The sequence below is a fragment of the Theropithecus gelada genome, chromosome X, assembly GCF_003255815.1.
Source record: "Theropithecus gelada isolate Dixy chromosome X, Tgel_1.0, whole genome shotgun sequence".
NCBI lineage: Eukaryota > Metazoa > Chordata > Mammalia > Primates > Cercopithecidae > Theropithecus > Theropithecus gelada.
This window is the reverse complement of record NC_037689.1, coordinates 73,563,469-73,588,542: the sequence shown is the minus strand read 5'-3', so window position 1 is coordinate 73,588,542 and position 25,074 is coordinate 73,563,469. Positions and strand designations below refer to the sequence as shown.

The 25,074-nt window shown below is 34.6% G+C and overlaps 1 protein-coding gene and 1 pseudogene across 5 annotated transcripts in view; one reads left to right on the top strand and one right to left on the bottom strand.

Moving 5' to 3' along the window:
- The window catches only part of BRWD3 (bromodomain and WD repeat domain containing 3), a 134,604-nt gene that overhangs the window by 25,379 nt on the left and 84,151 nt on the right, over positions 1-25,074 (bottom strand). For all 5 annotated transcript variants that reach the window (XM_025372374.1, XM_025372375.1, XM_025372376.1 and 2 more), the window contains 10 exons: positions 23,156-23,323; positions 21,170-21,356; positions 19,752-19,845; positions 14,505-14,654; positions 12,477-12,553; positions 9,753-9,921; positions 8,533-8,646; positions 4,996-5,103; positions 1,768-1,892; positions 935-1,017 (listed from right to left, as the gene is read on the bottom strand). In XM_025372374.1, the coding sequence (XP_025228159.1) occupies positions 935-1,017; positions 1,768-1,892; positions 4,996-5,103; positions 8,533-8,646; positions 9,753-9,921; positions 12,477-12,553; positions 14,505-14,654; positions 19,752-19,845; positions 21,170-21,356; positions 23,156-23,323 (1,275 nt within the window). The remainder of the gene's footprint in view (positions 1-934; positions 1,018-1,767; positions 1,893-4,995; positions 5,104-8,532; positions 8,647-9,752; positions 9,922-12,476; positions 12,554-14,504; positions 14,655-19,751; positions 19,846-21,169; positions 21,357-23,155; positions 23,324-25,074) is intronic.
- Positions 14,755-15,797, top strand: LOC112616234 (annotated as a pseudogene).

Genomic DNA, 25,074 nt, shown 5'->3' with positions numbered 1-25,074 from the left:
TCTGTGTCCCCACCATAATCTCATCTTGAAATCTAATCCCCTCGCATCCGGGGAGGGACTTGGTGGGAGCTGATTGGATTATAGGGGCAATTTCCCTCATGCTGTTCTCGTGATGGTAAGTGAGTTTTCACAAGATCTGATGGTTTGAAAGTGTGGCACTTCCCCTTCTAACTCTCTGTCTCCTGCAGCCATATGAAGAAAGTCTTGCTTCCCTTTTGCCTTCTGCCATGATTGTAAATTTCCTAAGGCCTCCCGAGTCATGTGGAACTGTGAAATAAACAATTTTTTCTTTATAAATTACCCAGTCTCAGGTAGTATCTTTATAGCAGTGTGAAAATGAACTAATACGTATGGCTACAATTAGATTTTTAAAATTCAGGTCAAAGTAATTAAGTGTGCAAAAAAGTCAATAGTTTAAAAATCCTTATGTTCTGTATTGTATTGTTACACAATAGAGCTATAAGCAAATTTCTTTAACTTTTAAAATGTTTTCCTTTACATTATTGTTATACTGTTTTTTATAATCAAAAAAGAAAAGGAAGGAAGGTAAAGGAGCAAAAGAGGGTGGGAAGGTGACAGGGAGGGAAACAAAGATGGAAGAAGGAAAAAAGGAAACAAATCACAATCAGTAATCATCTGTTTTAGAACCTAAGTGTAAAGTGCTCTATTTTAGGGCAACTGACATTTGCGAATTTTCTTTATATTCCTATTTGTATACTAATAGAGTAGATATTTGCAGAAGGTTTAGAGATTATATGCCACATACAATGTGCATGAGAAATAACTAAAAGGAAATTTTAACTTAAGTTTTCTAGTTTCTCTGATAGCTTTTTTCAGCTAAATGATAAGCTAGTTTCTTTCTGTTCAATCACAGTTAAAAAGTTACTTACTGTACATAAGCTTAATAGTTATTAAAAAACAATTCTATACTTACCAATCTGCCAGTTCCTTTCTTTGGCTTCATTATAAAACTGATGTAGCACAAGGAAGTCAATGACATCTGGCATGTCATGATACCTATACAGAAAATAAAGCACATATGAATCAATATAGAGATATAACAATATATGTTGCTAAATGTCCAAGGATATATGTTTATTGTAGACCCATTAAGAAAATTGTGCAAACCTCACAGTCCCTAGAAATGCCTTTACTTAAACACCATCTTATCTGATCTGTTTGAGAGTGCCCTGCCTACTGTCATATTACTTTAAAAATATAAAGATGCCAATACAGGTTTATAAACATTAATATGAGGTATTTTATATTAAGGAGTATGAATTAATGTTCTTTAATCTCCTTACATTTTAAACTCAGCTTCACATAAAGAGTCTCTGACTTATTATTCCTGTTATTATTAACAGAAATAAAAGCAACTACCATGTTTCAAACATTCGATTAGGGAATTATAAAGGTTTATCTTTGATGCCTCACAACAATCTTTAGGAAGAGATTACCATTTCCATTCTACAAATGAAGACACAAATTCAGAGAGGTTAAGTAACTTGCTTATGAACCTATCTATCTAACTATCCATAACATAAATACATACACACACACACACACACACACACACACACACACACACAAATATAAATAAAATGGAGAAACAAACTAGGAATTAAACTCTGGTCTTTATAATTCTAAACCCTGTAGTACAGAATGCTATAGTGTTTTCTCTCCCATTGAGCCCTGTACTCTGTAGAATATACAATAGGTATTAAAATACACACACTCAAACACAGAGACCCAGAGATAACTACTCACTTAATGGAAAAAGATTCTCCAGTCATTTTGCCTGAAATTGGGTCCAGAAATGCAAGCTTCAAGCAGCACAGTGTGGGTGGGCCAACCTCATATTTGATTCCTACAATCTTAACAAACTCTTGCTCCTATTCATGAGAATACCAATAAATTATTACTTTCAATATAAATAATTACTTAACATTTGCATAGTATTTCATTATTACTTGAATAATTTATTAATATCTGAAGATTCTCTAAATGCCAGGCACTACACTAAGTGTTAAAGGTAATAAGACATGGCTCTTAACTCTTAATAGCAGGTTGTAGTTTAGTGCAAGGCTCTAAACCAAGAATGAGCAGCCACATCACCTGGGGAAATGCTTCAAATTTAATGTTCTAAAATCCTATACCTATAGAATCGAATTCTATGTTTGGGGTACAGCTTGGTAATATATCTATTTTGGAAAAACTCCCTAGTGCAGTATGATGCTCTGGTTAAAAATCACTCCCCTAGCAAAAACACAGTATGTAAGCATACAGGTATATATGTACGTGTACATGTTTGGGGTGAAGACTTATACTTTTTAATATCTACAACATTATCTTTTTTGTTGTTTTTGTTTTACTTTAGATTCATGGGGTACACGTGCAGGTTTGTTACATGGATATATTGCATAATGGTGGGGTTTGAGTTTCTAGTGTACCCATCCTCCAAAGAGTAACCATTGTACCAAATAGCTAATTTTTTAAACCCTATCCCTCTCCTAATCTCCCTTCCTTTGGAGTCCCCAGTGTCTATCATTTCCATCTACATGTCCAATTGTCCAACTGTTTAGTACCCATTTGTAAGTGAGGGCATGTAGTATTTGATTTTTTTTTTTTTTTAGCTGTTTTACTTACAATAATGGCCTTCAGCTTCATCTATGTTGCTGTAAAGGCCATGATCTCATTTTTTTATAGCTACATAGTATTCCATGATGTATACGTACATTTTTTTTTATCCAGTCTACCACTGACGGGCATCTAGATTGATTCCATGTCTTTGCTATTGTGAATAGTGCTATGATGAACATGCGTGTGCATGTGTCTTCACGGTAGAACAATTTATATTCCTTTGGATATACATCCAGTAATGGAATTTGGGTAGTTCTACTTTAAGTTTTCTGAGAAATCTCCAGACTGCTTTCCACAGTGGCTGAACTAATTCACATTCCCACCAGTAGTGGATAAGTATTCTCCCCTCTCCACAACCTCACAAGCATCTGTTTGTTTGTTTTGACTTTTTAATAATACCCATTCTGACTGGTGTGAGATGATATCTTGTGGTTTTGATTTGTGTTTCCCTAATGATAAGTGATGTTTTAGCATTTTTTCACATGTTTGTTGGCCACTTATACATTTTCTTTTAAGAAGTGTCTGTTCATGTCCTTTATCCATTTTTTAATGAGATTGTTTGTTTTTATGCTTGTTAAGTTCCTTATAGATTCTGGATATGATCTTACAATAATCATACACATTCACTAATTATTAGTCACATTTAACTGATGGCAAAACTGATCTTTGTAGGTATAGGGTCCTGCTTAAAGTTATATACTAGCATATAGCACAGCTACAATTGAAATCCAGGTCTTATTCCAAAGGCTAAGCTCATTTACCACATATAAGCTGCTCCTACAATTTCCTAGAACAACAAGGTTAGGATAAAAAGAAAGAACTTGGCTGGATGCGGCAGCTCATTCCTGTAATCCCAGCACTTTTGGAGGCCAAGGAGGGTGGATCACCTGAGGTCAGGAGTTTGAGACCGGCCTGGCCAACATGGTGAAACCCCATCTTTACTAAAAAGGCAAAAATTAGACAGGCGTGGTGGTGGGCGCCTGTAATCCCAGCTACTCGAGAGGCTGAGGCAGGAGAATTGATTGCACCTGGGAGGCAGAGGTTGCAGTGAGTGGAGATCGCTCTACTGCACTCCAGCCTAGGTGGCAGAGCAAGACTCTGTTTTTTTTTTTTTAAAAAAAAAAAAAAAAAAAAGAAAGAAATCACATGTTTTATTCAGTCCTGTGAATCTAAAGAAGAACTCATCTTTTACTTGATGCAGAATAGATGGAAGCTGTCCCTATCTTCCAGAAGATGATTATGTAAAGCTCACGTGATAAGCTACTTTACCACCTGATGACATTAATAAAAAGTTTTACAAACATCTAAATCAAATCTTTATTTTAATAAATATACATATTCTCAGCTGGGCACGGTGGCTCATGCCTGTATCCCAGCACTTTGGGAAGCTGAGGCGGGTGGATCACGCTGAGGTCAGGAGTTCAAGACTAGCCTGGTCAACATGGCGAAATCCCGTCTCCAATAAAAATACAAAAATTAGCCAGGCGTGGTGGCATGTGCCTGTAATCCCAACTACTCAGGAGGCTGAGGCAGAAGAATCACTTGAACCCCGGAGGCGGAGGTTGCAGTGAGGCGAGATAGGGCCACTGCACTCCAACCTGGGCAACAGAGTGAGACTCTGTCTCAAAAGAAATAAAAAATAAATAACTAAATATACATATTCTCTCTTACATCCTTCCTGTCAAGAATCATCACACAACCCTTCATTTACCTGGAAAACTATCATAAAATGGCCCTTTAGTCTCTTGTTCAGAAAACCAAACTGAAACACAAATAAACCTAGGTAGAAATGGTGGTGAATGTCTGTCTGTATGTGCACGTGTGCATATATAGACACACATATATATGTACAAATGAATGAAATATTTATTACAAAATCATTCTCCATAAAGTATGGAGCCACATGGGTATTATATATGTAGCTACATGGGTAATATATTAAAACAGCTATTTTACAAAACACCATAAGTTTCGGGGCTTATTGTGATTTATCACATTTAATATATACCAAAGCTGTCAGAACCTTGAGAGTGTTTATAGTCTACACGCTCAGTTTATGAAGCATCCAGAACATACAAAGTTGCTGATTAGAGAAAATATCCACACAAGGGAACTCCTGCTTTGCTCTAATTATGGACTAGTATAGACTAGACAATAGAAAATAGCATACAAATTTTAAGAAACATATAAAATGTGATCCATAATATTCAGTTCTACAAGAATATAGTACACCATCTTATCTTGGATACACAATCAACAGTGAAATATTCATAAAACTGAGGAAAAAAACCATGGGTAAGCAATTTAATTCCAAAGCTACTTCAATTGCATAGCTTATGAATTTGGCAAACTTACCCTGAGATCCATTTTGTTCCATGGCTGTTTTTGTAAATTAACACTGTATATTTTTGATTTCCTTACAGCCCGAACATAAGCTTCATGTCCTTGCCTAAAATAGATAAGCTAAAACAGAAAACATAAGGTATTAAACAGCAGCATCCTATATAACACTGTATGTCCAATATACATTCCTACAAACATCCTCTTCTGTTTGCAGAAAGAAATAATTATAATACTGAAAGACTTCATACAATAAAGGTTTCAAATTATGTTAATTCAGTACTCACGCCTATGTAGCCCTGTGCTCATTACCACATCATATAAACACAGTAAACACAGTCCTTTCCCTTCAATCAGCTTCGTAAGTGTGCTGAAGAAGCAGAATCATGGAAAATGTACACAAAACTGGTCATATTTTAAAGTATATGTGCCCCTCCATATCCACAGCTTCTGCATCATCAAATCCAATCAACTGCAGGTGGAAAATATTTGATATTTTCTATAGATATAGATATATAAAACAACACAATTACGCCGGGCATGGAGGCTCACGCCTTTAATCCCAGAACTTTGGGAGGTTGAGGCAGGTGGATCACCTGAGGTCAGGAGTTCGAGATCAGCCCGACCAACGTTGCAAAACCCCGTCTCTAATAAAAATACAAAATTTAGCTGGGCATGGTGACACATGCCTGTAATCCCAGCTGCTCGGGAGGCTGAGGCAGGAGAATCACTTGAACTCAGGAAGTGGAAGTTGCAGTGAGCCGAGATCACAACATTGCACTCCAACCTGGGCAACAAGAGCAAAACTCCCTCACAATAAATAAATAAATAAATAAATATATAAATGATGATACAAATAAAACCAGTATCGTATAACAACAATTAATACAGCATTTACATTGTATTAGGTATCATAATATAGAGATAATTTAAAGTATATAGGAGGATTACATAGGTTATATGCAAATACTAGGCCTTTTATATAATGTCCTTGTAGATTCTGTTATTTGCAAGGGGTGCTAGAGCCAATTCTGTGTGGATACCAAAGGACAGCTATACTATACTTCAAATTATAACTGACACTCTATCAAAATTTTAATATTCAGTCTACACATTTCATATAAACAGTATAAATCACAGGTTAGTAAATGGAGTAATTTCAAGGCAAATTAAAAGTTGCCTGTTACAGGAGTTCATGTCACAACTGGCATATTATGGAAGGAAAATGAATTCAATTACTTAATTCTTCAGCTCTTTAAGCCACCATTTACCATCGTTTTCTGTATTTATTACAAAAAGTTTCTTTTCCTCAAGTTTAAAAGCAGTGATAGAGGCTAGGCACAGTGGCTCACACCTGTAATCCCAGCACTTTGGGAGGCCGAGGCGGGCAGATCACCTGAGGTCAGGGGTTCGAGACCAGCCTGGCCAACATGGTGAAACCCCGTCTCTACTAAAAATACAAAACTTCGCTGGTCATGGTGGTGCACGCCTGTAATCCCAGCTACTCTGGAGGCTGAGGCAGGAGGATTGCTTTGAACCCAGGAGGCAGAGGTTGCAGTGAGCCAAGATAGCTCCACTGCACTCTAGCCTGGGCAACAGAGCAAGAGTCGGTCAAAAAAAAAAAAAAAAAAAAAAGTAGTGATAGAGATAAGTAAATAGAAGAAAGTAACAAAAAAATACCATATTATGAGATTTCTAAAATACATTAACATACTCTACCAATCAATACTAAGTTAGAATTTCTAATAGCTAAAAATTTGAGCAGAAAATAAAAAAGGTTTAAAATTAGTAAATAAAATAATTGTAAGGGTTAAAAACCAATAATACACATGACATTAAGATATCCTTTATTATATATTCATTCCTGAACTCAACAAATACTGATCATTGAACATCTATGTATAGGCACTAGATGCTGTGATAAGGTATAAAAACATTTCCTCTAGGATATGGAAGCACATGTGGATATATAACTATAACGCAAGGTAGAATATATTATATATCAGAAGAGAAAGATAATTTAGGTAGAAAAGCTTATGAGGACAGAGGAACTGGTCAATGAAAAACAAGGACAACATCCTGGAAAAGTTAGTATTTGAATTAGACCTTGAAAATGATAATTTTAAGAAGCAATGATCTGTGGGTAGGGATATCTAGGCAAGACAATAAAGGCTTAATAGTAAGATGAAGTAAAAAGTAATGTTGCCACTAAGAAATGAATTATATAAAAAGTGTATGTTTGCCTTTATAATTTCTTTAAAAACATTTTCTACATATTCATTGTCTGATTTACATACATCTTCCTCATTACCTGAAGAACTGTCTTCACCTCATATACATTAGTCTTGAAGCATATAAGGATATAGTAAGTTTAACAACATAGAGGAAAAGGAATTCAACCAAAGAATGGAGAAAAATGGTCCTTAGACAGGAGTCTCATCAGATCCTAGAGTGTATAGATCCTTGTTTTGTTCTATAAAGTTTTCTAAGGTAATTAAACATGACTCCTCTTCTGCCTCCAGAAAATAAAAACAGGCAATAACTATAAGAAATAGTGATTTGAGATATGCCAATAACATTTTACAAGTTCTCTGTTTTTAAGTATAGCATTTGTCAGAAAATATTTATTAACATAATTATGCAAACAAGCATTACTCAGAAGTCCAATACCTATAAGAAAACATCAAAAGAAACATTTAAAAATATCTAATCAGCAGGCAATAATTTATTTGTAAGGCTATTTGATAGCTACTCTGATATAAGATCTCTATAAGAGGCAATTACAAAAAAGTTTTGTAAAATTTTTATTGTTCCCAAAATGTTTAGAGTCAATTTGCAAGGTTTTGCTCCTTCTGCTGCTGCAGTGACAATATTACATTTCTACTATCACTCTTAAATTTAAAACTGTGTAAAAACATTGAATCAATAAAAAAAAATTAGTATATCAGACAATATCCAAGCCAAAAAGAGTTCTAATGTTCCAATATTATTTTATTATTTTATAAAATAATACTAAATTTCAAAATAAAATGAAATTTTTTTACCAGGTAGAATTTTGATTAATTTTTGGCCAATAATAAATATGGCTATACTTGTCAATCACAGACTCAGAAAGAAAGACCTGTTTGCAAAATTACATTCTCCTACTCATTTAAAGGAGTAAATACCTTCTTGTGTACTTTCTTTCAGGTTGAACTTTTCTTTTAAAAAAAATATTGGAACATGAATGAGGACTCAAAATACCACTCAATTCTACTAAGTGGCAATTCAGATTAAAATAAAGCCAATTATTTTCATGACTTCATAAGCTGATTAATTTATCTCCATATTCAATGAGCATCTAATAGACTGAAGCTACTGTGCCAGGCCCTACGAAGGATACCAAGATTAATACTGTTCAATCACCTTCCACAAGAAATATATAATTAAGCAGAGCAGATAAGATACTGTATATATTATTATAATGGAATTAGGAATATAAATATATTCAGACTGATTAAAGTTAGTGCTCTTGAGGCTACACAGAAAAAGGTTATAACAGGTAACAATTACCTCATCTCCCATTTGTGGAACAAATGGGGAACGTCGGGGTATAGTATCCAAGATCCACTGAGGGGCAAACCATTCTTCATTAGGCTCACCTGCCATAGAAACCAGTCCTCCTTTCTAAAACATAAAAACATGAACAGTATATGTATAAAACACAGTTCTCCAATACATAAAACACATAAACAATAGTATGAAAAATAGTAGGTAGAGAAGATTAAAAATTTCAGGATACAATGAAACCTAACGTATATAAATTTGAATGATTTTGCTTTATTACATACAACTTTTCTGCCAATAAAAAAATCCCGTTACTAAATTTTAACTGACAGGTAATAACCTGACACTATATACTACCTGAAAACCATAACTTTTACATATGTCTCTTGACTACCACATGAATTCAAATGTAAGAATAAGTTTTTGCCCATAAAATAGTGATAATCTAGAAAATAATTATGTCTACTAAAGCAAAAGACTACAGAATGTGTCTGTAATCAATTTTGAAGTTAAAATTATAATAACTACATAAACCAAGTCTTTAAATCATTTAAATCAATTTATAGTAGGGAAAAGAAACTGTCACTGGGATGAAATAAAAACATAAAGGTAAGCCAGGCACAGTGGTACACAACAGTAGTCCCAGCTAACCAGGAGGCTGAGGTGGGAGTATTGCTTGAGCCTAGCAGTTCGAGTCTGCAGTGTGTTATGATTATGCCTGTGAATAGCCACTGCACTCCACTCTGGGCAACATAACGAGATTTCATCTCTCTAATAAAAACACCAAAAAACAGTGGAATGGAGGAAGAGTCCTATACAATTTATCATACTCTTCCATGTTACAAGTTAAAAATGTTAAAAATTAGGACTCAAAATACCACATGACAAGAATAATAATGTTGTCAGATAAGAAATGTTGTCAGATAAAGGTGACAAGAATAATAATTTTGTGAGACAGTAGTTTATTTTAGGACATTGCCACATTTTAACAAATGATTGTGAATATGTTTGAATAACAAATTGTAATGAAACATTCTAGCCTCTACCTTTGGTAACAGAAAAATTTCAAAAATTCTTTACATTTTGAAGTGAAACTACTTTTACTTACTTTCTCAGATGAAATGTTATTTTTAGAGAAAAGTCAATGTTACTATTAAATATTTAAGTATCAAAGGCAAAAAAAAACAAAAAATAACAAAAACAAAATAACTCATAAAGTTACAAACCTTCTTTCTAGTCTGCTTAGGTTTCTTTTGCCTTTCTTCTAGGGACTTCAAATTTTCCTCATCAGAGCTGCTGCATATTTTCCGTGTTGTCTGTCTGGTTTGTCTTTTTGGGGGTTGTAAATTTATTCCAGCATCTGCTGTCCAATCAGAATATTCACTTGATGAATCACTGTAAATAAATCAAAATTATGGATACCTAAGTACAGAAAAGGAGTAGTTTTACTTAATAATTGAAAGATCATTCTGTAATCAAACAGCATTATAAATGACATGGCTGGATTTTGTTCTAACTTAAGAGAAAAAATATCAGCCAGGCGCGGTGGCTCACACCTGTAATCCCAGCACTTTGGGAGGCCGAGGTGGGTGGATCACGAGATCAGGAGTTCGAGAGCAGCCTGGCCAACATGGCAAAACCCTGTCTCTACTAAAAATACAAAAATTAGCCGGGTGTGGTGGCATACGCCTGTAGTCCCAGCTACTTGGGAGGCTGAGAGGGGAGAATCACTGGAATCCAAGAGGCGGAGATTGCAGTGAGCCAAGACCGCACCATTGCACTCCAGCCTGGGTGACCGTGAGACTCTATCTCAAAAAAAAAAAAAAAAAAAAAAAGAAAATCAATATGGAATTTCAATCATTATCTTAGTAATTTTAATGAAATCCTTCTTGGATTTCATTAAATCCAAGAAGGAATTAAAATCCCGTCCAAAATCACAAAAGCTTCTTCAAAATAAAAAAGCATCTTATTCTTGGAAATGTTGAAATGGGATTATTTTAAAACTGAAATAAATACATATACAGTCATGTGTCACTTAACAAAGGCGATACTTTCAGAGAAATGCATCATGAGGTGATTTTGTCATTGTGTGAACATCATACAGAGTATACTTACACAAACCTAGACAGTATAGCCTACTACACAGCTATGCTATATAGTAGAGCCTATCGCTCCAAGGCTACAAATTTGTACAGCATGTGACTGTACTGAATACAGTTGGCAATTTTAACACAATGCTAAGTATATATCTACACAATACTAAGTGTATATCTACACATAGAAAAGGTACAGTAAAAATGTGGTGTAAAAGATTTTAAAAAATGTATACCTACATAGGGCACTTAACATGAATGGAGTTTATAGAACTGAAAGTTGCTGGTGGTGAGTCAGTGAGCGATGGTGAGTGAATGTGAAGACCTAGAAAATGACTGTACACTATTGAAGACTTTACAAACACTACACTTAGGTTACACTAAATTTATTTTAAAAAATTTTATTTCTTCAATAAGAAATTAATCTTAGCGTACTGTAACATTTTTACTTTATACTTTTTAGCTTTTTTTTAACTTTTTGACTGTTTTGTAATAACGCTTAGCTTAAAACACATTGTACAGCCGTATTTTTTTTTTTTTTTCTTGAGACAGAGTTTCGCTCTTGTTGCACAGGCTGGAGTGCAATGGCACAATCTCGGCTCACTGCAATCTCCACCTTGCGAGTTCAAGCAATTATCCTGCCTCAGCCTCCTGAGTAACTGGGATTACAGGCCTCCGCCACCTCGTCTGGATAATTTTTGTATTTTTAGTAGAGATGGGGTTTTACCATGTTGGCCAGGCTGGTCTCGAACACCTGACCTCAAGTGATCCTCCCGCCTCGGCCTCCAAAAGTGCTGGGATTACAGAAGTGAGCCACCACGCTCGGCAAATTTTTTCTTTATCTCCTTACTCTATAAGGTTTTTTTCTATTTTTAAGGTTTAATTTTTTTCAATTTTATTTTAAAACTTTATTTAAAAACTAAGACACAAACATTAGCCTAAGCCTACAGAGGGTCAGGATCATCAATATCACTGTCTTCCACCTCCACATCTTTTCCTGTTCCACTGGAAGGTATTCAAGGACAAAAACACATGGAGCTTTTATCTCCAATGATAATAATGCCTTCTTCTGGAATATCTCTTGGAGGACCTGACTGAGGATATTCTACAGTTAATAATTCATTACAAGTACGACAAGTACATTCTAAAATAACAACAAAAAGTATAGCATAAACTGAGCATATTGGTGTGCATCTGTACACCCTGCTACTCAGGAGGCTGAGCCTGAAGTGGGAGGACTGCTCGAGCCCAGGAGTTCAAGGTGTGCCTGGGCAACATAGCAAGACACCATCTCTAAAAGAATCGAAAATGAAATGAAGAAAACATAATAATATATAAGTATAGCATAGTAAATAAACCAGTAACATAGTTGTTTATTAAGTACTATATACTGTACATAACTGTATATGCTAAACTTTTGTATGACTGACAGTTCAGCAAGTTAACTTACACCAGCATCCCCACAAACACGTGAATAATGCTTTGTGCTACAGTGTTACAATGGGTATGATGTCACTAGGTGACAGGAATTTTTCAGCTTCATTATGGGACCATTGTCATATGCACTCCGTCATTGACTGAAAGATCATTATGCAGAGGGTGAATATGATTGCCAAGATGTAGAATCTTGGATTTAAAAAGAATCTTATTTTGTAGATGAAGAAACTAAAAGGCCCACAGTGACGTCAGAAAGATATTGGGAGAGCCAAGATCACATCAGGTCTCTCGGCTTCCAGCCAGTACCTTTTCTACTATAAAACACTATTTTAATTCTGATTTTACCAATTTCCTATAAGAACATAATTTCATATTAAAACTGTTCAATAAATTCGACCAAACTGAAATCATTAAAACTACCTGGAAGAACTTTCACTTTGCCATTCAACAACAGGATCCTCTACTGAAGCATCACTTGTGCCAACAGTTTCGTCTTCCTACAACAAAGAGCCAGCAATTAAGATATATGGATATTACCACCTAATGTATTTCTAGTTAAAAAACCACTACCTATTTTACAGCATTTTTTGAATTCTGCCCTCAAAATATACTCTCCTTAAAATGCACATAATTATTGTTCTAAGTATATTTGTAACTCACAACTAAGTCTACTAGGTATTTCTAAATTTCTGGCATCATTATCTTACTGATATAAAACATCTTTTTATGATTTCAAAGACTCAATAGATTTTTTAAGTCCAAATATAACCCTCTTAAATACATTAGAAACATTGTTTTAAAAATGCCTATATGTCTCTATCAAGTTAATATAATTACTCTCCACTAAAAATTTTAATTATATTTTTTATGTAAAATTTTAAATACAGTAGAGAGAACAGATAACCCGTGTACACAATCTCCAGTTTAGACAATAATTAACTTCCTATTTTATCTATACCCTCACCCACTGCCTTATACTCTTAGCATTAGTTTGATGCACATCAACCAAAAAAAACCATTTTAACCATAAATATGTATTAAGATTAGGATTTGTTTTAGAAGTACAACCATAATGCTGTTATCACATTACATTTAAAAGGGAGCATCAGGCCAGGCACAGTGGCTCATCCCTGTAGTCCCAGCACTTTGGAAGGCCAAGGCAGGCAGATCACCTGAGGTCAGGAGTTCGAGACCAGTCTGACCAACATGGTGAAACCCTGTCTCTACTAAAAATACAAAAATTAGCAGGGCATGGTGGCATGCACCTGTAGTCCTAGATACTTCGGAGGACGAGACAGGAGGATTGCTTGAACCTGGGAGGTGGGGGCTGCAGTCAGCTGAGATTGAGCCACTGCACTCCAGCCTGGGCAACAGAACAAGACTCTGTCTTCTGCTTGTTTGTTTTTGTCTTTTTTTTTAAAAGGGTGGGGGGAGCATCAGTTCCTGAACAGTGATCATTCTTTTAAGATCAAGATTTCATATGGGTAGGGGTGGGGCATGAATGGAGGACATCTTTGATAACAGTTTAAGAACTGTGAATGGGGCCAGGTGCAGTGGCTCATGCCTGTAATCCTAGCACTTTGGGAGGCCGAGGCGGGCAGATGACCTGAAGTCAGGAGTTCAAGATCAGCCTGGCCAACAGGGTGAAACCCTGGCTCTACTAAAAATACAAAAATTAGCCATGCATGGTGGCGCATGCCTGTAATCCCAGCTACTGGGGAGGCCGAGGCAGGAGAATCTCTTGAACTTGGGAGACAGAGGTTGCAGTGAGCCAAGTACGTGTCACTGCACTCCGGCCTGGGGACAGAGCAAGACTCCATCTCAAAAAAAAAAAAAAAAAAAAAAGAATTGGGAATGGCACGAGAATGAGAGTACCATATATTGTCAATGCATGATTAAACCTTCATTATGCATTTAACAATGAAAGCTGTTAAGAGAACAAAAAGACTGGAGAACAGAAGAACAAGATGAAAAGAAGCTACACTCTTCATTCATTACCATGAAAAAGGTAGATCTGAGAAAAATCAACACTCAATGATCTCCATGAGAGGTGAAGTCAATAATAACAAAAAATGTGTATATTATGTTGATTAGATAGCCAAACAGTTCTGAAACTGTGGAACTTATTAAAGTTCTTTATATTTCGCTCCTTTCCATTTCTAGGCTGATTTCCTCTTAAACTCTTTTTTTCACTGTGTCAAAGGCAAACTCTTGCTGGCATATTTGATACCCTCACAAAGACAGCATCTGAGGTACAAATCCAAGAAGACACCTAAAGGAATTAAATATGCCCAAATATACCTACTAAATGTATTATTAATGAACAAATCTCTTACAAGAATATAATTAAAATAATTTTCTATTAAAGAAGTGACCCTTAAACCCAAATGGATGGTACGAACTGGGAAACAAAAAACTACATCAAATAAATAATAGTATATATCTAACCTCTGAGGAGCTGTCTGAGTCTTCCTGTACACCTGAATTTTGACAGGAAGGTTGTGAATTATGCTCTATGTTGGACCGTGTTTGGTAAGTATGTTGACGTTTGCGCTGTGTCCTTCGTAAAGAACGCCCACAGCTAGGCTCATAATCATTCTGCAAAAGAGAATAATAAATTTTAAAAAAGGAAAATCTCAGTAAACACACAGGGAACATATATAAAGGAAATTAGGTGGGGGGTAGGGGTGAGTAGGAGATGAGAATAAGTTCCCCCAAAGAAAGCCAACATGTAACTATATTTATACATATTTAACCCACTTTCCACTAAATATTGATCACTCTCCTATTTTGTAAACCTTGTGATAAAATTAAAGACAGTGCTGAAAAGTCTGGGTTGCAAAGTCCCACAGACTTCTCTGTACACTGCAGAGTGATAGTTTAGGCAGCAACTCCTTGATCCTCAGTTTTGCTAGAGGCTGCAACCAGACCTGTGCCGGAACCACGTTTGGAAACCAGTATGACAATGATATCATTGTCTGGAGCAGGATTCATCAAACTGACTATGCAATGGAAGCTGTTAAACAAGGTTCAGCCACAGTTGGTCTGAAATAAAAAACCCATGCACTATTGATTGCATTGAAAAGGGCACCATCGGAGCTTGCAGCTCATCAGAAAATATTCTCCATGTTGACAACCATATTAATATCTCAACTGCAGGGCTTACTGATGATGGTAGACTGTTATGTAATTTTATGTGCCAGGAGTGTTTCGATTCCAGATTTGTATCCGATAGACAACTTCCTGTGTCTTCTCTTGTATCTCTAATTGGAAGCAAGACCCAAATATCAACACAACAATACGGCTGGAGACCATATGGTGTTGGGCCACTTATTGCTGGGTATGTTGATATGGGCCTCGCATTTTCCAAACTTGGCCATCTGCTGACTATTTTGACTACAGAGCTATGTCCACTGGGACCCGTTCTCAGTCAGCTTGTACTTACTTGGAGAGACATATGTGCAAATTTATGGAATACAATTCAAATGAACTGGTTAAACATGGTCTGCATGCCTTAAGAGAGACAATTCCTGCAGAACAGGACATAACTACAAAAACGTTCCCATTGGAAATGCTGGTAAAAATTTGGAGTTTACAATGGATGATGATGATGATGATGATGATGATGATGATGTGTCTCCATTCCTGGAAGGTCTTGAAGAAAGGCCACAGAGAAAGGCACAGCCTGCTCAGCCTGCTGATGAACCAGCAGAAAAGGCTGAAGAACCAATGCAACATTGAGTGACAAGCCAGCTGGCACAGCCTGTTCAACCTGCTGATGAACCAGCAGAAAAGGCTGATGAACCAATGGAACATTAAGTGATAAGCCAGCCTATGTATGTATTATCAAATACGTAATAATGCTGGAAGACATACTGATGATACTAATCATCAGTAGAATGGTAGTGGAATGGTATGTTTTAAGTATCAGTCCAGATTTGAGTTTTTTCTAAGCAACCTCACTAAAACCATATAATGGTGTACATTTTTCTTTGAGATGTCTATATAATCATTTTCTAGAAAGTACAGGTATCTGTACTAATGTTTTTATATGAAAAAAGTAAGTGTCTTTGTGATTTTAAAGCCAACTGTAAAATAAAATTGTTTCACTTCTTGAAAAAAAAAAAAAAGAAATGTCTGGGTTGCAAGAATTTGCCCATTCATAATTTACATATGCCACATTATTCAGAATTATTATAGGATGAAGCAAGACATTTCAGTCACATTTGTGTATATATAATATGTATTTATTTAGTTATTCAAAAATCTAGAAAACTTTTTTAAAGTGCTAAGATATATAAGTGGATTTAATAATCTACACTTTTGTTCATTCTAGATTAACATTGAAGACTAAACTCTGATCTTTTATTTCTCTTGCCCAAATTTCTATCTAAGAGGCCTTCTGCGGGGGTGGGCATGGGAGGGGAGGTTCCACGCTTTACAAACCACGAAGTCGCATCAGAGGGGTTTTACTTAACCCTATATAATATGTTTTAACTTTCCAGTCTGACTCTGGCATAACATCATACAACAGAGAAAGAAAGAAATCAAAATATTTTAACTGCAAATATGTTTCTTTGTCATTTCTTGAAATAGCCCGGTAAAGCTGTCTTAAAATCAACATTCTGTAGAGAATCCCGTTCTCTTTCCAGGCCTTTTTCCTGATCCAGGAGAGAATCAACCAAGAGTCTGGCACTTTTATTTAAGTCTGAAAAGAAACATTTGCTATCTACTCTCTGTGGAAAAACTACCTAGAGGCTTCTTCTGCGTAATGAGAATCTCGGTCTCTAAAACTCCTTATCTTAACCCAGACATTTCCTTCCATTGATTCTAGGTCTTTAGACAATAACTTAACTCTTTCAACTAATTGCTAATTAGAAAATTTTAGAATCTACCTATGACCTGGAACCTCCTCTGCCACACCCCCCTGAGTTGTCCTGCCTTTCTGCACCAAACCAATGTACTGTCTTACATGTACTGATAGATGTCTTGTCTCCCTAAATTGTACAAATCCAACCAGTAGCCTGACCATCTTAGGCATATGTTCTCAGGACTACTTCTTGAGACCAGTCACTGGTCACTCATATATGGCTCAGAACAAATCTTTTCAAATATTTTACAGAGTTTGATTCTTTCATCAACAGCATTCTTAAGATTCTTAAGAGTTAAAAAGTATCTTTAGAATAAATTTAGTCCAATCTCCAACCCCCCACCTCTGAAATACAAAACTAGGTCCAGGAGAGAGTTGTTTAAAATAAAAATGAAATAATAAATCTTAGATTACTTCTAACAACAGAAGGGAAAGGACTCAAAACAATCTACATACAAAAAGTAACAATTTAATTTTTGGAACTGAAATCTAAACTCTGTTCCTTTTTTCTTCTCTTGCTCAAATTCCTATCTCAAGCGTCTGGAGAATCATGCCTTACAAACCATAGAGTCCCATCAGAGTGGTTTTATTTAACTCTATATAACATGGCTTTACTTTTCCAACCTCACTTTGGCATAACATCACATGACAGATAAGGAGGGGAATCAGAGTATTTTAACCCCAAATGTTTCTTCGCCATATCTTGAAATAGCCCTGCAAAGCTGTCTCTTGTGGGGGAAAACCTACATTGTGCAGAGGATCCCCTTCAAGAGAGAATCAAGTAAGAGTCTGGCATCTTCTTAAGTCTGATAATAAACATTTACAACTATTTTCTCTGAAGTTTGCTACCTGGAGGCTTCATATGCATAATAAAGAATCTTGGTCTTCACAAACCGTTATCGTTTTTTTTTTTTTTTTTGAGACAGTTTCACTCTAGTTGCCCAGGCTAGAGTGCAATGGCGCGATCTCAGCTCACTGCAACCTCCGCCTCCCAGGTTCAAGCAATTCTCCTGCCTCAGCCTCCCGCCTCAGCCTGCGAGTAGCTGGGATTACAGGCATGCACCACCATGCCCAGCTATCTAAACCCTTATCTTAATCCAGACATTCCCTTCTATTCATTCCAGGTCTTTAGATAAAAACTCTTTCAACCAATTTCCAGTCAGAAAATCTTGGATTGGAAATTGACCTGGAAGCCCACTACCCACCTTCCAGTTGTCCTGCTTTTCTGCACCAAACCAATATACATTTTACATCTATTGATTGATGTCTTATGTCTCCCTAAAATGTATACAACCAAGTTGTAGCCCAACCATCTCGGGCACAGAGTCTCAGGATCTCTTAAGGGCTGTGCCACAGACCACTGGTCACTCATTTTGGGCTCGGAATAAATCTCTTCAAATATTTTAGAATTTGACTCTTCATCGAAGGCACACAGACGCACAGAAATTCATGCCATACTTAATCCCTTATATCCCATTGAGGATTATTTCTACTATTTGTGGACAATATAGAAGAAAAGAAATTGAGTTACTATGGATAACTTACTTGTAGTTATAACAAGAATTAGCAGTATATTCATTTAGTAAAAAGGTCAAAATAGAGATTTAATTTTTAACAACTAAAATTTGAAGTGAAAACTATTTTATTCTAACCTTTACAAATACAAAACATTACTATTGACATTCCATTTAGCTAAGCTGCAATCCTAGAATGTAATTAGGAACCAACAAGTTTAAAAGTGTATGTAAATGTTTCACATTTTCAACATAAGCAAAAATATCTACAGACCTAAGTACCCTGTCCATTAGTCTCAGTCAAGTCTGATGTTTGATAAAATCAGCTGAGTAGGAAAAAAGAATAAAAATCACTGTTCTGAGTCATTCAAAAATCTCTTAAAAAAAAAAAAAAACTAACAAAATAAAGTTAATTTCTTAACAATAAAAGTTAAGAGTTAAGAAAGCAAACATCAAAATGATCTAATATTTGAAGATACCCATTTCATATTTATCTAAATTTCTGTTTAGCAATTATGGAAAAAAAAATTCAAAATCAGGGTCCATTACCTAGATTTGTTTAACAACATCAAAATCATCCTAGACTCTTCAAATTACCACACTCTACAGAAACTATGGTTAAATTTGGGAACAAAATTATACATTTGGTGTACCTGAGAGCATTCTGCTTAGCAGTTTCTTTCTACAGTACATCACAATATACAGATCATGTTTTGCTCCTAAATGATTTGGTAAGCCAGGAATGGGTCTAGGGTAGGGATCAGCAAACTTTTTCTGCAAAGGACCAAAGTGTAAATATTTTTTGGCTTTGCAAGTCATACAATCTCTGTTACAACTATTCAATTCTGTCTTACAGCCTGAAAGCAACCATATACAAGATATAAATAAGTGAACATGGTTGTGTTCCCATAAAAATGAACAGAAATAGGTAGCAGAACTGATTTGGCCCATGGGCTATAGTTTGTCAATCTCTGGCCTAGGATATCTGGATCATTTGTTTTACATTCTAATTAGTGATCTGATAATATATTTAAGGTTCCACTTTGACCATATAAAAATGGTTATTTTAATACAAATATCTTATCCCTACAATGACCACATGTCCTCGATTTGGGGGGACACTCTGGACTTATAACTTTATTGTTATTAATAATAATCATATATCTCAATTTGTGGCTCAAAAAGTAGGTGCCTTATATGCAGATACCTACTAAAATAGTCTCTTAATACATAACTGCTGCCTCTCAAAAGCCTATTATCTACAAATATTTGCAAATAGTGTATCTCAAAGTATTGTAAAACTATACTTACCCTTTGAGTAGTATAAGATGGCTTTTTCTTCTTTTCAACTGTATAAAGACTGATTTCTATGTCACCTTTTGCAGTTCGACATTCTTCCTGTACCCTAATAACAAGTCAAAGGTCAAAGTAACAGAAAATCATCAAAAAGAAAACCAATCATCTAAGAATCAGATAACAAAAATACTTTTAAACATATAATTTGCCACCTGAACTATTTTTAGGTGTATAATCCAGTGGCATTAATTACATTCAGAAAGTTGTGCAACCATTATCAGCATTTCCAAAACTTTTTCATCACTTCAAAGATAAACTCTGTGACCATTAAGCAATAGCTCCCCATTTTCTCCTTCTTCCTAGCCCCTGAAAACCTCTAATTTATTGTATGTCTCTATGAATTTGCCTAGTCCAGACATTTCATATAAGTGGAATCATATAATATTTGTCCTTTTGTCTCTGGCTTCTTTTGCTTATCATGTTTATCCATGTTGTAGCAGGTATCACAACATTCTTTTCTATAGCTGAATGATACGCCATTTTCTACATATACCACAATTTGTTTATCTGTTCATCTGTTGGTGGACAATTGAGTTGTTTCCACCATTTGGTTATTGTGAATAATGTCACATTTAACACTGGTATACAAATGTCTTTGAGTCCCTGCTTTCCATTCTGCTTTCAATGTTTTGAGTAAATAATCATTTACTCCAAAGACACAAGTTAATTATGTCTTTCTTTTTTCTTATTACTGCTGCCTTCTTATAGCAGAAAGCAGAAGAAAAGGAGAAACCAAATTAATTTTGCTACTTGTTGGTTGATCTGGTAAAAGCTTGGTTAGGAAGATACTTGATTAAAATGAATTGTACATATTCTCTGTAAATGTCCTTTCTCTTTTCTAAATCTATTTCCAGTTGCTGTGGAGTATCTGAAAGTTGTTATTACAGCAAATTTCAGGGTTTACAAATACGAATAGGGATTGTAAGTTTGAAATTAATCCTAATGAAATTCTTTCATCCAATGAAGTCTACCTAAATGACATTTCTAAAGATACTCTAAGCACTAGCATCTAGCAAATAATTGTACTCCCAGGTTGCTCAAATGTTAGGGTCCATATATCACTCACATATTTAATTACGTAAGACCTCATGAGTTCTTAATACTACTTGTATTCTTTTCTTCAAATCTAGGCTATAAACTCAGAACAGAGATAATGTTTTGCATTTTCAATATTCCCCAAAGCATTCAGCACAAAGCTGAAGATAATCATTATTTGTTATGGAGTGAACTCACTGGAATAATATGGAAAAACTAATGCATGCCTAAACTATATTTTAAAATACCTCATTTACTAGGCTAACATAGTACATTTCAATTCACTTTCTAAGAATAAAGCTTTAAATTTTCTTCTCAATGTTACCTTATTGACTCACCTACTAACCCCATTATTTAGTTCATTGACCACCACTCTTCTGCTCCATGCCATGAGATCTCTTTCAGTGGCCATCTGGCTCCGAGGAGCATTGTTATGCATTTGTCTAACACCTTCAATTTGACTACTAGGTCTTCTAAGCCTGATGTTTGGGGAAGAAGATATGTCCATGTTTGGACTTCTCAGAGCTAAAACAAAAACAAGGAAAATTGTCACTTTCTGAGCAAAGGCACCACAGTTTTCCAGAACACAGCTCTAAATAAAAGAGTAGATTCAAAGATAGTACTGCTGTAAGAATTGCTATCCCTTTGTTCTATATTTTCTGTACCCTCCTTTATGTTTTTCATATTGTTATAAATAAAGCAAGCACTTTTATTGAGAAATGTTTAAAATTTCTATAATTATTTTAATTTTTTTCAAAGTAGTTTCACATCTGACATCTACTAAATGCTCACAGAATATAAAAAAATGTATTCAACATGATTTGGAGATTCACAAATGTTTCTTAGTGCTAGTTCAGGAAGCAGCTTTTTGATCTAAATTCTATCTTTATTCTCTCCATTACAGTGTTTCTAGATAAAGCATCAATAAAACTTTCAAAAATGTTAAGATTCAAAGTATAAATAATTATTTTTTTAAATCAAAATTTCATTTTCAAGATTGAGGAGCAAAGAAAGAAAGAAAACAAAGTAACAGAAGTTTTATTTTTTAATACTCCAGAAAGGTTCATGTTATTTTTCTTATATTTACAAATAAAACACAAACGGAAACTGAAACATCCAACTGTTAAAGGTCAGAAAAATTTCAAAACAAATGAATATTACCAATAGAAGTCAGTGGGGTCTCTTGACTAATGTCATTTCTAATTTGTCCACAGAAACCTAGTATTGAAGGTACAACAGAATACTGATTTCATTAATGGATATTTAAATCAGGGCTCTGAGAAAGTTTCACGTCTCAGGAATAAAGGGCCTGGATAGATAGGATTATCAGCCCACTTGTTATCTTGTTCCAGGTTCAGAAAAGCTTATCTGAGTTAGGTGTTCAAGTAACCCAAATGAATATTTTTAATTTTATGAGATATTGAAGAAATCAGGAAATTAGTAGAATACTCTGTGAATCACCACAAATTTAAATCACCTTATTCATTTCTATGAAATCTAAAATGCAATGTTACACAGATAAATGACTCTAGTTACAAATATATGAAAAGAAATAAATCTGAAAAAAAATCTCATAAGATGACTACATTTGAAGATAAAACTAATAGCTCTTGATAAAAGCTAAGATTTATATAAAACTCAGATGCCCTGGCACGTTTAATGTAAAAGATAGGATAGGATATCATTTTAATATCATTTAAGGATAGAATATTTATTTTCACGTTTAATGTAAAAGATAGGATAGGATATCATTTTAATATCATTTAAGGATAGAATATTCATTTTAAGATAATTAATTATACAATAACTTCCACTGGTATTAAGATCAAACTATTATAAGTCAATTCAGAAGCTGCATCTGTATTCCCTAAGACAGCTTCTTGTCTTCAGTGTATTTTTTTTTTAATTCAAGAGAGGAGCATGGTATTCTGCTTTCCTCTCCACAAAAGAGGAATTGGCAGTAATTTCTAAACTTAAGGTAGTTTTAATTTCGAAAACTGTATACAAGTTTTGTTCCCCTACAAGAGGGCTAGACATACTGTAGCACTTCACTTCTTAAAACAAATGTAAAGATTACAGATAAATTACTGAGTAAAAAGAAGACAGTGTATTAAAATGCATCACCTGAATTTCTCAGGAGACCTTAAGTCATTTTACCCACAAATGATGAGATTATGAGACTTTGATATATCTGATATCAAAATTGCAAATTAATAAAAATGTTTTTATTTATAAAGGTAAAATATTTTCCATGTAATTATTTGGGAAAAGTAAAATAATTACAGTACATACACTACACCCTTTACAAGTATAAAAATACTTACCACCATTAACAGAGTATGCTCTATTAACTGGAAAATGTGGAACATCTCCTTCATTAATTAGCCTCAAGTCTTGTTCTCTCTGCAGCTCCCTGATTATTCCATCAAGAATGCTCTCATCTTGGTCATTGGTTTGCTGCCCAATTACCTGTTCTACTACCTCACCATCACCTTAATAAGACCAGATACAAAGCCCCAAAATTACTTACATTTTAGTACACCTTAAACATAGTAAAAACAACCTGTAAATTTCTACACAAATGATTAAAAACAGGATTAAATGTAAAATAAAGTATATATCAAATGAAACATTTTATTAAAAACTTTAAATATTTTTGATGTACTAGCTTATGTGTCTGACTTAACCAATGCTCCCAAATTAGACATTATTATGAGGGCCTTCTCATCTTTAAAAATACAATCAAGTGCTGCATAACAACATTTCAGTCAAAGATAAACCACATATACAATGGTAGTCTCACGAGATCATAATGAAGCTGAAAAACTCTTGTTTAGTGACATCATAGCCTCAAAGTGCAATGCAGTACTCACATGTTTGTGGTGATGTTGGGATAAACAAACCTACTGCACTGCCAGTTATATAAAAGCATAGCACACACAATTATGCACAGTACATAATATTTGGTAGTAAACGACTATATTACTGTTTTATGTATGCACTATACCATACTTCGTATCATCTTGAAATGTACTACTTTTAATTACTAAAAAAAATTGCACTGTAAAACAGCCTCAAGAAGGTCCTCCAGGAGGTATTCCAGAAAAGGGTATTGTTATCATAAGAGATGACAGCTCCATATTGCCCCTGAAGACCTTCCAGGGGGACAAGCAAGATGTGGAGGTAGAAGACAGGGATATTGATAATCTTGACTCTGTGTAGACCTAGGCTAATGTGTGTTTGTGTCTTAACTTTTAAAAAGTTTAAAAAGTAAAACAATAAAAATTTTAAAAAGAGAAAAACCTTATAGAATAAGGATATAAAAAATATTTTTATACGGTTGTACAAAGTATTTGTGTTTTAAGCTAAGTATTATTACAAAAGAGTCGAAAAGTTAAAAAAACAAAACAAAAAACCTAAAAAGTGTTTCCAGTAAGCTAAGGTTAATTTGTTACTGAAGAAAGAAAAATATTGTTTATACACATTTAGCATAGCCTAAGTGTACAGTGTTGATAAAGTGTACACTATTGTATAGTAATGTTCTAGGTCTTCACATTCAATCACTCACTCACTGAATCACCCACAGCATTTGCAGTCTTGTAAGCTCCATTCCATGGTAAGTGCTTTACACAGGTATACCATTCTTTATCTTTTATACCATATTTTTACTGTACCTTTTCTGTCTAGATATGCTTAGATAAATATATACCATTGTATTTATAACTGTCTATGGTATTCAGTGCAGTTAAATGCTGTATAGGTTTGCTGCCTAACAGCAACTAGCTATGCCATAAGAGTTTTGAGTAAGGTTTAATTAAACAAGTTTAACCACAGATACCTAAAATGCTTTGCATCCTTCTTTGTGAAAATTTCCTTTTTGAAAGAAGTCAAAATGATGATCTTTGAACTATTATTGTCTTTTGATAACATTTTAGTGTTTTAATGAGTACAAAATTATTTTTTATATACACTGAAACTTAATGATTATTTCTGAATGAAAATGTTAAATCTTTTTCTTTCTTAAGTATATCATTGCCCTGGTTTTCATCTTGTCCTCTAGTCAGATTTGACAGAGTAACCAAGTGATCAGATCTTACAAGAAATATACAAGAAATAAAGTCTGATAAATTAGACTTTCTTATTCCTTTGTTTTCAAGTTTATCTCCCATTTAATTAATATTCACACCTTTTCTCCTTGGCTAATAAATATATCATCACAGTAACTACAGGCACATGTGTAATA